This window comes from Osmia lignaria, chromosome 16 (assembly GCF_051020975.1).
Source record: "Osmia lignaria lignaria isolate PbOS001 chromosome 16, iyOsmLign1, whole genome shotgun sequence".
Taxonomy (NCBI): domain Eukaryota; kingdom Metazoa; phylum Arthropoda; class Insecta; order Hymenoptera; family Megachilidae; genus Osmia; species Osmia lignaria.
The window spans coordinates 3,184,979-3,198,387 of record NC_135047.1 but is presented as its reverse complement, the minus strand read 5'-3'; the positions used below and the strand labels follow the sequence as shown (position 1 = coordinate 3,198,387).

Below are 13,409 nucleotides of genomic sequence, written 5' to 3'. Positions count from 1 at the left end.
CTCCTTATGATTCTAGTACGACCGTCTGAAGAAGGAAGCCAAGGACTACGCAGACGACATCGAGAAGATCCTTCAACAAGGAAAATCCATCCTGCCAACAGTAAGCGACGCTGACAAGTTAGAATTAAACGAACAGCTTCAGAACATGAAGGAAGCACACGGCAGAGTAGCTGGAATCATAAACGAAAGAGCTGTCGCTCTTCAAAAGAGCATCGACGAAGCTGAAGAATCATTGGCACGAGTAGCCGAGGCAGTACAGTACATGACCGACGTACAGAAAGAACTTCACGAACTTAATAAACCGATTGGTTCTCGCGTCGAAGACGTCGAAGCCATGTTAGATGCTTATGAAAGGATCTTGAACGATCTGAAAGGGAATAAGGCGAAACTGTCTGATTTACAATCGGTCAATGTTGCTGATCTTCATGGTGTGTTGACGCAACAGGATGATCTTATAAAAGCCATCGAGTCTCAGATCGCTAAACTTCGTCAATTACTTTTATTGAGGCAGCAATTTATCGCTTTGATTACCGAAATTACCACCTTCATCGCTAAGTATACAGAGATTGTCAGGGACATTGAGAACTCTGGACAAACCATAGAAGAAAAGATTAAAAGGTACTATTTCATTTTATTTTAATTACAATAATTTCCAAAAAAAATTCAACACTTTCATTTCATTTCTTTGTTCAGGTACGACGATGCGATTTTGAAGATTCAAGAATGCGAAGCCACCCTCGCCAGTGCAACAGACAAAGGCCAGCAAATCGCGGCGGAAGGTTCCACTGCGGATAGAAACAACATAACAGAACAATTGCAATCATTGAAACAACAGCTTCAGGGTCTAAGAAGAGCTGTGGAGACTCAGAGAGAGCAACACGAGTTGGCTGCAGCAGAGCACAAGAGACTAGCGAATGAATTAGCTGAGATTCTTGATTGGTTGGAGGATAAAGAGAAGGAAGTAAAATCCAGACCACTTCTAGAAAGAGATCCAACCAGTGTCGAAGCTGAACTGAAGAAGCATAACGAGCTTTGCGAGGCTGTTAATGAACATCTAGATAGAATCAGAAATCTAAAGAATTCTATGCCTTACGAAGAAGGTATGCCTGGGTCGTTGAAAGAGATGCTTAGCGAAGCTGTTTCTCTGTTGTCGTCTTTGCCAAGGGAAATGGAGGAACGTGGCAATTATTTGGAAAGTAACATGAAAATGCGACAGGAATATGCTGCGTTGACTGATAAGCTTCGAAACTGGGTTCGTGAAGCGGAGATCCGGTTGGAAAGCGACAAGGATGGGCTCGATTTTGAGAATATTCTCAGTGATCTTGAGGAACACAAGGTTTGTATAATCAGTATTTAATATTCGAATTACTCCTAATCCCCATAATTAATAAAAATGATCCAAGTTCAATTTTCTATAATCCAATCTCTGCTTCCTATATCTCTAAATAAATGAAACATCATAACATTCCAACATCATTTAATTTAATTTGCAGATTTACTTCAGCAGCGAGCCCTCCATTCGCGAATTAGTGTCTCAACAGATCCAACAAGCAGCCGACAAAATCTGGCCATCTCTGAACACCTCCGAGCAAGAAGAGCTGAGCGCGGAACAACAGCAGCACACTCAGTTGTTGAAGAACACTTTGAACACTGCTAAATCACATCGTGCGAGACTGGAACAAGGTGCTGAAACGTGGAAGGATTACACGCAAACTTTGGAACGTGTTCGTGCTGTCATCGCAAGAACAAGATTCACTGATGAACCTGTCACCACACTAGCTGGATTGCAATTCAATATTCAGAAAATCACGCACGCTCTAAACGACATACAAGTGTGTATACAATCATCGTTTCGTTTTTACCACGACGAGTATGGAAATTTAATGGTTTCTTTATGTTTTATTTTATTAGAATCAACAATTCGAATTGGATCTCCTAAACGAACGCAGTCGCGAGGTGCTTCGTTTGGCTGATGATAACAATAAAAAGACTATAGAAGAGCAAATATCTGAGATCAGTTCTGAATGGAAAAAATTGGTGTCTGGATTAGAAGGTCGTAGAGATGCTTTGGAAGCATTGTCGAAACATTGGGAAGACTTGGAAACGCAATGGTCCCTCATTGAAACTCGTGTAAACGCGATTGAGGAAAAGAGTAGACTTTTGGACACTGTGATTCGGTCGAAGCAGAGCTTGCTCGATACCATCAAAGCTCTACGTGTAAGTATTTTTGTAGAATTATTTATTGACATAATTTTCAATTGAAACGATCACAGTTTGGATTAATAAAAAAATTTATCATTTTTTGTCATTCTATGACAGAATCAAAACTATTTTGGATGATTTATGACATAAACTTATTTCTAATTAAAAATTTCATTTTTTGTATTACATAGGAGTTAGTGACAGAAGCTGAGAAGCTGAAACCATTGACAGAGGAGGTGAAAGCCCTGACAGGACCTGTTCTAGCATATCTGGCTGCTTTCACAGAAGCCGCAGCACTCGCACTCGAAGAGAAACTGAAGAAATTGCAGAATTCCGTCGAATCGTGAGTGAAAATGCATTTTTGTTGTTGGTTTTTTTGTGGTATTATGAAAGCACCGCTGAAGACACTACACTGGTGTCACAGTTACTTAGAAATGATTTATGCACTTTATTCGCGAACGCGTTTCTTTTTAAATTAAAATCAATTCCATATAAGTTTATTTTTATATAAGCAATAATTCATATTTTGCATTTATTTTTTAATTTAAAATAATTTTCGTTTTGAGCACAATTTCATTTTATAGACCTTAGATAATATTGCAATAATTCTTCTTAAAAAGACTTAATAGATTTTACAAATATATTTAAAAAATTGCTAGTAGATTATAAATAATAAGTTTGCATTCCAGTCGATCATCTTTTATATATATATAATCTTTTCATCGTTACCTAAGAATATTGTTAAAGGGAAACGAATATTCAAGATTCTACCACAATGATCAGTGGAATCATCAAGAAATCATGCGGTGCAATTTTGTGCATTTTCAACGCATGTGCATGGGTGTATGCTGCTTATTGCACATTACCATCTTCTTCAAAGATGGTAATATCCGCTTTTCCCACCACCCCTTTATAAATTTTGTTTCAGGCTCTCTTCGCATCGATAATTTAATTACAATATACTATTCTCTTTTTATATAATTTTTTCAGCAAATATTTTTACAGGCACGACACATTGTCAATTATAATTTCATATTTCTTCTCTGTTAAAAATTTATTAGATCATCTTACGCACGCCGTTCTCTTTTCGTTATCAAGGTTTCACGTAGTCCTCGTTTCAGAATGTCAAAATCTTTTTATAGGAAGTTTATGTTGCGAGGAAGAAAAAAAAAGAATTTGGGAGAAATGATAAATAAGCAGTGTGGTTTCTCGACGAGAGTAGATTCCTTACGTGTTACGACATATATCGATTTAGCATGCATTACGTGTCTTACCTCGTTCCATCATAGCCAAATTAATCCCATGACGTAATTAGGCCTTGCAAATCATTATTGCACCGTCTATCCTACTATACCGCGTCACGAAATTAATAATCATAAACGAATTGAAATAAACCGGTTAGCCTATGCGATAATCGCTCGAAACAGATGCTATCAATCAAAATCACAATTTCTTAAACACTACATTTTCTTCACTTTGAATTTTACTATTATAATATCTTTTCAAAATTTGACAAATTCTGCCTGTCACAGTAGTAAAGGCCATGCATAACCAGACATGTTATAATTAGAATTACAATTTTTAATTAATTTCAAATTAAAATTTTCCCTCGCTACTTTGCATAAATGATATAATTTATTCAAAAAGATAAATTAACATTACACAACATGATTCTTTAAATATTTATTCAAGAATGAAATAATGAAATAAAAATAAAAATCAAATGAAAATTAGATTCGATAAAGAAGATTTTGCATCTGCATCGTTCATATATACACACAGAAGATTACTGTTTGTAAACAGCGTTGAATGATTGCGCAACCCGTTGCTCGAATTATTCGTCTGTTCTACGGGTCATTAATCGGGCATCATTAGATAATCCAAGGTTCTCCGCATTCCCGATCGATCGAACGATCGCACGTGAAAAACGAGGATTGCTAACGTCATCGCGAACACGCGAGGAGATTCCGTTCCTGTTCGGGGTGCATTCGCGAATTTCATCCCCCGACGTATCGCCAGGGGGTACCACAGTCCGTTTGTCGATCGAATTCGCAACTAAATATAGATTTGACGAAGAAAAGTGGCGGCACGTTGGCCCGCTTCTGAATTTCATGGCGTAATATCCGCGGCCGGTTACACGCCAGTCACCATTTGTACGCGGCACGGTGCACTGGAAATAAAGTATGACGAGTGCGGTTCAACCGAAGACGTCACCGTCACGTTGTTGCCACGATTCGTTTGTTAAACAATCGTCAGACGCGATAAGGATATCGTAGAACACGTTTCTAGGCGAAAGCTTTCCAAGTGTACGATCGAGTGCAGTAGTGATTTTCGAAAGAATTCGAGGAAAAATTCATAATTACAGTAATTTCAATTATCAATTAAGGCTATCGCGTAAAGTTGACGATTGAAATCCACGTGAAACCTATTCGCGTAATTGAAGTAATCGTGAATTCAAAGTAAAACTTAATCACTTCGAGTGCTGATAATTCGTGCGCGGTTGAATATAATCACGGTTCTCGTGGAAATCCAAATCCATGTGAATTCCATTCCGCGTATTTGGTGTAATTGTGGTACAATTAAACTACGTACCTATGATTTTGAAATAAGACTTCGTCTAGATTCGACGATTCCCCTGGTTAAATTGAATCGCGGTGTCAAAGGAAGAGAAAATTCGTTTCTCTGTGAAACCTACTCGCGTAGTTGGATCAATCGCAATTTCTAAATAAGACTTCTGCGCGTGAACTTGATGAAATAGGATAGAATCAAATCGTGCTTTCGAAGGAACATCAAACAGAACCTGCTTTGTGTTGAATTCAAATATCCAAGTGCAGTTTCAATAGTGATTTGAAAAAGAACAATCGTGTTTTCTTTTCTTTTTCAAGGATATCTTTGAATATTAATTTGTTTGGTGTTGAAACGAAGTTAATTAAGTGTCTGACGAATCTTTCGGGTCGGATTGTGCAAGAGTTGAGAAGTCTACGACGTAGACGGCGGTTCCTGTCATCAACGAACGCGGAATGTCGATTGATAGTACGTAACAATGAAATTTTCATCGATGTTTCACAGTTTATTGGGTTAACGGGATTGCACGCGGTTATTGGCTTAAATATTATGACCGTAAGGAGACGGGGGTGGTCTCTATCATCAATCGATACCGAAGTAGTACGGTGTAACGTGTTTCGTAGCAGCACGTGTGCGCGGTGATATCTAACCAGCCCTAATTTCCTAAGGGTTGATCAATTTTTCAACATTTTCACCCGAGTCGTAGTGGCACAATTTGTATTCAGACAGATGGTATCGATCGTAATGCGTCTGTTTGTAACAGCACCGGCAACGTGTCCGCAGTTTCATTCTTCTGCGTCGTTGCTACAAGTAACAACCCCTTTTCATCGATTCTTAAAAAAATTATTTATTCCATTGATTTCTGGGAATAAAATTTTCATTCATTTATACATTTTATCAAATAGCAATGCTAACGAAAGTTTTGAATTCTTAGGATTTCTTCGAATATTTCTGCCTAAATCAGACGTTTGAGAAATTTATAATTCAAATCTGACGCGGAGAAAGAAATTGAAAGGGTGATCTGGAAAGAGGGCGAGCGGATCTTCTTTCGCAATGTTGCAACATCGACTGTAACCTCTCTTCGTTTCACCCTGCCGAGGAAGCTGAAAGAAAAAGAAAAAGAAAAATTCGACGGCAAAGATCTTGGAGCCAATGAACTCGCGCGGAAGTTGCAACTCGCCGGCGCGATGAACAGCCGATGTGTATTTTATTCTTAGGAACGTCGTGCGCCGCTTTTCAGGCTGTCGTTCCTCGATTTTCGTTCCCTGGCCAACGTTCTAAGCCGCATGCGTCGCGGCGCCTCGCCAACACGAAAATTCAAAGCTAATCCGTACCTTCTAATAACGTTTCGAACGGCGAACGCTGCTGTTTAGCTTGATCGTGCCGCGCCATACTGTTGTCCGATCTTTCATCCGCGACAAATCAGAGAAACGACGATCAACTATCAAGAATCAAGAGAGAATTTCCTCGAGAAAATCGATTCAATCACAGCGATCTTCGATTTTCCTCGGATAGGTACGCTCCTAACGATTGATGGATCAATCTTCGTCGAAGCATCCTTTCAAAGATCATTTTCAATTCAACAGAAGAGTTAGAAAATTCTTGCTAACGTTTCTTGGAATTTTTAAAGGTGTCTTCGGGGGTGTTAAAAAAATATACACCGTCGTTCGTTGATTTGGTGTTCTCTGTGAGGAATTTTTCAAAAAGTGGATCCTACGGTTGGTGTTGTAAAAATATCTCCACGAACTGTTTTACTACGGCGATGCTGGGTTACATTGAGCCGAGTCACATGTCCTCATATGGATTGCATCACGTGGACCCAGTTACTTCCGGTTCTTACCGCCCATGGCGGTCTTTCATCGATTTTGATGAACGTAGAGTTTCGGTTGAAAATGTTCGAGGGTGACGTTCCGGAATAGGGAAGCTTTGAAAAATTCATTTATTATGCGCGAAGATAGAGAATTTGTATGATTATTGAGGAATATCGAGGAATTTTAATTATGACTAATACTGAAAACTTGTATCTGATTTCGCATTAGTCAGACGCGTCGTGCAACCTGTCTTATAAATGTCTGTCTGGTTTCAAATATACCGTGGTAATTGCTCGAGTTGAACGTGGTTCGCTATTAACAACGATGATGTCATTGTATGAAAAGAAGCGAGCACCATGCACGACACTTGACATTGACATCACGAACCTTTCCTGTACTCGGAAATTCCACGTGGACGTCGCTCCGGACAACTTTCGCTAAATGACACCCAAAAAGAAAGAATCTAGAATCGGTAACAAACAATCTAGATTTATAGAAAAATTCTATCAATTATTCGAATCATTTTAATTAGCAAAGAAGGATTAAAAATAATTCAACTTGTTCCCTAATCCTCATTGCTCGTTTCACTTTAAAATTGACGTCCTTGTTGATTGTTTGCGACATTCCTGTGGTGCAGTCATCTTTACGAAAACACTTGGCAGGATACGAAACCTTGTACGATTCCCTTGGCCACGATGAAACAAGTAGAAACAACAAGCAAATCCATATTCTTACCAGCATACGTAATTGAACATATTCAAATCTAGTAACGTAATATTACGTCTGATCTATTATTAACAAAATAAAAAGATAAGGAAATTTGAGGGAAATTAAAAGACTAACCGGCAGTGTTTAAAGAATAATTTTAATTCTACCAAACTTCTGGTCGACTCACACGTACACAGATCCCGCGTCTACTTTTAGCCAAATCGTCCTCCGGCTGTATCTGGCTTCGTTCCAGCCACAACCGAACCAGCGACACGCATTTCCGATTCTAATTTCGTCGCATCTCCGTCTCGAACAATTCCTTGAGGCCGCACGATCGATTCAACGTAATCCTTTCTTCTTTTCTGCCTTCCCTTCGGTCGAACCCCTGCCCTGTACGCCAGGACGACGGGATGGCCACGAGTTGGCACGCGTTATTGCACACTTGCTCGCACATGAAATATGTTAAAATCTATTTTTACGCCTGGCCGACGAGCACGCGGCTAAGAGGGCAAATCGTTTTCCGTTACCGAACTAGTGACCGAAGAGTTGCCGTCGGTGACGTTGGTATTTCGTTGGATCTGTAAACATCCGCCGGTGATTGCGACTCGGCTCGACAAGCTCGTTGCGCGCCTGTTGATTAAAGGAAACCAAATTTCCTTTAGCTTTTCGATTCGATATTTCATCCCGAGGTGTTCGAATTCTTCGAATTCTCTTTCGTTAGCATCGTCGAGATTCGTCGCGAATCTAAGATAATTTCTCGCAACCAAACTTCCTAGTCTTTTGAAAGGGCTCTGAAATTCATAGCATTTCGTTTCGTCGACATTCATCGGGTGAAAGATAATTCACGAGAAAGCTACGGAGCGACGTGTAATGACGGGGGAATGAGAAATCGGTGCTCGTTACAGGCTCGTCGACTCTCTGCAGAAGAAATCGAAGAAGGCGGACGAGGACTTGGAGGCGTTCGAGAGCACCGAGCGTGAGATCGAGCACCTGAGGAAACGTCTGAACGAGGCGCGCGAACGCGCTTCGGGCTTTTACATATACGGACCGAATCAGGACTCTACCGAGGAGGAATTAGAAGCGTTATCCTCGGCGGTCGGCGAGGTGCTGGAGGTAGCGAAAAAATTCTCAGGAAGCACTAAGGCGCGGTACCAAGCTAGCCAGCAGCTTGTACCCAGCGATCTTGCTCAACATTTGACGGCATTGGAACTTTGCGCCGAAGCGACCGCTCAAGCGATGGAGGAGAAACAGAGGGAACAGAAACGTGCCCGGACCGTCAGGTCGGATTATCTTACCGATCTGGACGAGGTTCAAGCGTGGATAAGACAGGCGGAACTGAAGGTACAGGACAGATCCATCGAACCGATCCCTCTGAAGGAGCAATTGAAACAGGTGCAAGACGAATTGGGCACGATCACCGACAAGCTCGAACGATTAACGAGAAACGGCCGTACCATCGGCGAGAACACGAGAGACGAGACCGAGAAACAATTAATCGACAGCACCGTTCACAACGTTACCGAACAGTTGAACCAAGTACGAACGTGGTTAGACAGTAGGAAACAAGTGGTGGCTGATACCATCGACGCTTGGCAGAGATTCTTGACGTTGTACGAAGCCGTGAAAACGTGGACAGAGGAGAAGAGACAGTTCCTAGTTGAGCCATTGAAGCTCAGCACCCTTGTGCAGGCCAGGCAGAGGCTGCACGAGTACTCGGTACGTGGGTGAAACTGATGCACTGATCTGAGGAGCGATCTTGTTCCTTGGAGGATGACGAGGGAACGTGATTTTGGAAATTATTATCAATTTCTTCAGAGTTAAGGAAACTCGTAGTAATACTGATCCAATTCATATTTCTGAAGTGAATTCAGGGAAAAGAGACAGAGAGAGTCAGACAGCGCGTTTACCGTCACAGTAGTACAACCTTATGTGGTCAGACATACGGTAGTATGGATTATTAAAATAAAAGGGCGCTATTTTAAATCATTAATATTATATTCGGTGTAATATTCACAATGGTATTCGGGTAAAAAATAGTTGATATTTAGAAAATTTCCAAAAATTTCACGTTCATCGTTATCCGAAACAAGAGCATGGATCATCCTTCAGTGGCTCGATTTCTCTTATGGGAGAATCTAAATTAATTCGTCTAATTCTTGTTCGTCTGCAGACAGCCGTAAAGAGCTGCAAACAAATCAACAAGAATCTCAGCGACATGGGAAAAGAGCTCGAAAGTATCGGTCAGGTGTGCAGCGTGGGCGATTTGCCCGAGAAATTGTTGGAAGCTGAAGAGGCGAAGGTTCAGGTGGAAGGTCAACTGTTGGAAAGGGTTGGTGTTTGTATAATTTAGGGATTAACGAGTCGTGCGTAAGATGCGCGTGTGTGTGAATATCGTTTAACGTTTCAGAACGCGCTGCTGCAAGAAACAAGCGAGGAATGGGAGCAATGCGAACGAAAATTAAAAGAATCGAGAACGTGGATCGAGAAAGCGAAACAAAGTCTCGAATCGCAGCAAAATAAAAAGAAACCGTTAAGGGATCAGCATAGTATGCGGGAGAAAATGTTGAGCGACGTGACGATACAGAAAACGAAAATCACTCTTTCGATGGAGAAGCTTCAGGTTCACTTCCGTTCGGGAATCGGCGGTGATAGAAAAATTGGGGATACCGTAGACGAGTTACTGGCTGAATTAGACGATCTTAACACCACTGTGAAAGAACAGACGACATCGTTAGAGGCTTGTTTAGCGCAGATCGATCAATATCAACAGGTTAGGACTTAACAGCCTGTCGATGAAGAAATGTCTCTTCTTTCTTGCTCTCGACTGTAGATGTATTCTTTCGAAACGCGATCGCTGATCCAATTCTTATTTCTGAAGTGAATTAAGGGAAAAGAGGTAGCGATAGTCAGACAGCGCGTTTACCGCCACAGTAGTACAACCTTATGTGGTCAGACGTACCGTAGTATGGATTATTAAAATATTAATTACAGGGTGCTATTTTAAATTATTAATATTATATTTATAAAGTGACAATTTTAAGCACCATAGGTGATCTCAGTGGCTGTCAACGTGGTAATTCTTTGTTGAAATTTTATATTTGAATAGAATTGAAAGGGATCAGTGATCGATATGGTATCGAAAAGAATACGGCTGACCCCTGTTTATAATTTTAGGAGATTCAACAATTGAGGCAACAGATAATGCAGGTGGAGCAGCAACTGAGGACGGTATTGAGCCCTACTTACCTGTCCAACGACAAGGAGAAAGCTTTACAGGAGCAACAGGTAGGTTTGCCTTGATCCCACCTTTTCATCACCTGCACAAGTGCGCTAAAGCAGCAAGTTGAGTTTTTTGCATTTGCTCGATACCAACTGAAAACCACCACCAAGATACGTCGCGTTCTGTTGTCATCCCTTTGAAAATGGGGCTCGAACGAGTTAAGGGATCATGGGATAGTTTTAACCCTTCTATTCACGTGGAATTTCTCTCTATCTGCTCTCGAGACAGTGCTTGTATCTTCGTAATCTCCAAGTGACTAACAATTAACCGTCGATCGAGCACATTAATCCTTAACCCTCGCAATACCAACTCTTTTTATACATGTACCAAATTTTCAAAAAAAAAAAAACCCTATTTTTGGTACTGTCAGAGTTAACTGCGTCAGGGTTAAAATTTTAATCGACCCTTGCATAATAATTACGTAAAGGGATCGATGAAAATTTTGCAACGTACTAATTAAAATTGGAAACATTTTGATTACCCTTTTCAAGGGTAGTTTCTATTGGGAGACAGAGGTCGATGGTTTTTAATTATAATTTAGATCAAGGTGTTTCCGTTGAAACCTATTTACCCTGTTCCTAGTTTAGCCATTCATTTTATGCAATTTTCCCTGTCAAAGCTTTTCAACTCACCAGAGATGTTAATATTGTAATTATATTCATTTAACGCTTTCTTTTAACTCATAAAATCATTAAACACTATTTCCTTTCTTCTCTATCTCTGTCTCTCTATCTCTCTATATTCCTCTCTAGACGAAATGAATCTGCTAATCACGCTGCTTAAAAAATTCCAAAAGTCTCGACGAAAATGTGGATCATTCTTTCGCAAATAGCGATCGAATGATTTATTCAGCATGCTATCATCGTGGTGGTACATCATGTTACGCGGTATTGGTTGGTATCATGCTCTAACTAAAATTTTGTCACCACTATCTCTCTTTCTTGACGTTCTCTTACGAGAGATCAATCGATCGTGTCACTCTCACGCACTTTCGTTCTTCCACGACCTTTGGAACGATTTCTCGGCTCGAACTTTGCATAATTGTGAAGAAACTTTAGAAATTAAAATTTTGAATAATTAGGACTTCTCAAAAATAAGGGTGAAATTCGTGAGAATTTTTCCCTTATTTCAGAAAGGTACTCCCTATATTTTTGCAAAATTATTAATTTCAAAGTCCTTTATAAATTTGAAAAGTTTCTACCATGTACCAAAGGTTTTTAGTTTATAGTTTCTCATCTTTCCTCTCCGTGTACGTCACCAGTTTAACGACACCCATACGTGTTGCTGTTCCGTGATGGGGATTACTTGATTTTGCTTGTTTTTTTTTCTTTTTCTTTGTGTAATACACGTGTTCTCGTTATTTTCTCTCGCCGTATTACTTGTCTATTGTACTATACGACACGAGAGATAAAACGATCAAGAAAATTCAAATGTATCGCACTCTGTGTCGTAAGAAGACATCGAGTAAAAAGAAAAGAAAAGTAGCAATCGCACAAAGTACACGCGTAACGAATACAATAAATGTCTTGCAATGTCCGCCACACACAGAATTCTATTTCACCCACAAGATCACCGTAGGCTTTTTTATCAGCGTAGCCAAGCAATGCTGAAACCGCGAGCTTCATTTCCGTATGAAATACCGTGCGATCGACGACGAACACGGAAACGGGAAGATACGCAAGAAAATCAAGTGACCTCCAAAGACTTGTGTTAAAAGAAAATCAATGCGAGGAACACAAGTCAATTATACCCTGATTATTTCATTCGCGATTCTTTTTCTTTTATTCTTCCGTCCGTTGTGTTTGTTCATTTTAATTTTTGTCTTTAATCCATTCGCATCGGCTATTTGATTCACGAAATTTTATTTGCTACACCCTTGCCCCTTCTTCGTCCCTTGAAAAACTATCCATTCCACACCGTTCACGTTCTATCTCGATCATCGTCTCTGCTTCGCCATCGTCGTCTTCTGGTTCTCTTCTCGGTTTCTTTTTTTTTTTGTTCCTTCCTTATTATTTCTCTTGGTTCCTTGGATCTCTGTCTCTCTCTCTCTCCATTTCGATGATCTCTGCTTGGGTCAATCTCGCTCGCTCGGCGTGTTGTTTGTTCGTTGGTTCGTTCGTTGGATAGATTTATCGAGAGAAGATCAAATCATTGCACAGTAAAATCCAAGCGCGTACAGAGAGGTCGAAGATCCTCGCTCAGAGAGGAACACCCGACCCGGAACCATTGGATTCATGACCAGTCTAGTCGATTAATTAAGAAAAAAAAAAAATTGCGCGATATAGTATTGTTCCTTAGCGTAATGTCTTTTTCTCACCCGTAAAGAGTTCCACGCTTTCCATCCGGAACGAAGGCAACGTCCAAGGGAACTTCTTCTCTTTTATTAAATGAAAAATTCGACGTATGCCTTCATTCGCGGAGGGGGATCGTACGATTTTTAATACCTCAGGATCTTTTTTAGCGAACTTTATATATATATCGAGCAAATTTCCTAAACGTGGTGTCCGATCATAGAGAGCAAATGTACGGCTGTATCTTTATTTTAAAGAGAGAATAAAATGCCCTCTTTGTTGCGAACATCAATTATAATTTTTCTTTAACTTCCTTCGCGCGTCACATGCCCATCGCTGATCATAATGTTTAATACACGCATACTAAAACTCTCCAACAAACAAAAAAATGAAAGGTTACTCCAACCACCTCGATCCATTTAACATAATCTTCTTTTTCCCTACTACAAAAAACAAAAACAAACAAATCAAAATAAATAAACACAGAGACACCCAGAAAATTGACGTATGTGTATTCCATTGTTGTGCCTTGGCTGATCCTCCGTGGACGGA

General features: G+C 40.2%; 1 protein-coding gene across 4 annotated transcripts in view; it reads left to right on the top strand.

Moving 5' to 3' along the window:
* Positions 1-13,409, top strand: part of Msp300 (Muscle-specific protein 300 kDa) — a 62,915-nt gene that overhangs the window by 35,227 nt on the left and 14,279 nt on the right. For 2 of the 4 annotated variants that reach the window (XM_076692952.1, XM_076692951.1), the window contains exons 29-37: positions 17-618; positions 694-1,336; positions 1,494-1,832; positions 1,912-2,217; positions 2,394-2,545; positions 8,192-9,002; positions 9,457-9,615; positions 9,694-10,056; positions 10,461-10,571. In XM_076692952.1, the coding sequence (XP_076549067.1) occupies positions 17-618; positions 694-1,336; positions 1,494-1,832; positions 1,912-2,217; positions 2,394-2,545; positions 8,192-9,002; positions 9,457-9,615; positions 9,694-10,056; positions 10,461-10,571 (3,486 nt within the window). Of the gene's footprint in view, positions 1-16; positions 619-693; positions 1,337-1,493; positions 1,833-1,911; positions 2,218-2,393; positions 2,546-8,191; positions 9,003-9,456; positions 9,616-9,693; positions 10,057-10,460; positions 10,572-12,693; positions 13,252-13,409 lie in introns of those variants that run through there. The other 2 variants (XM_076692953.1, XR_013063610.1) reach the window with 2 other exon arrangements.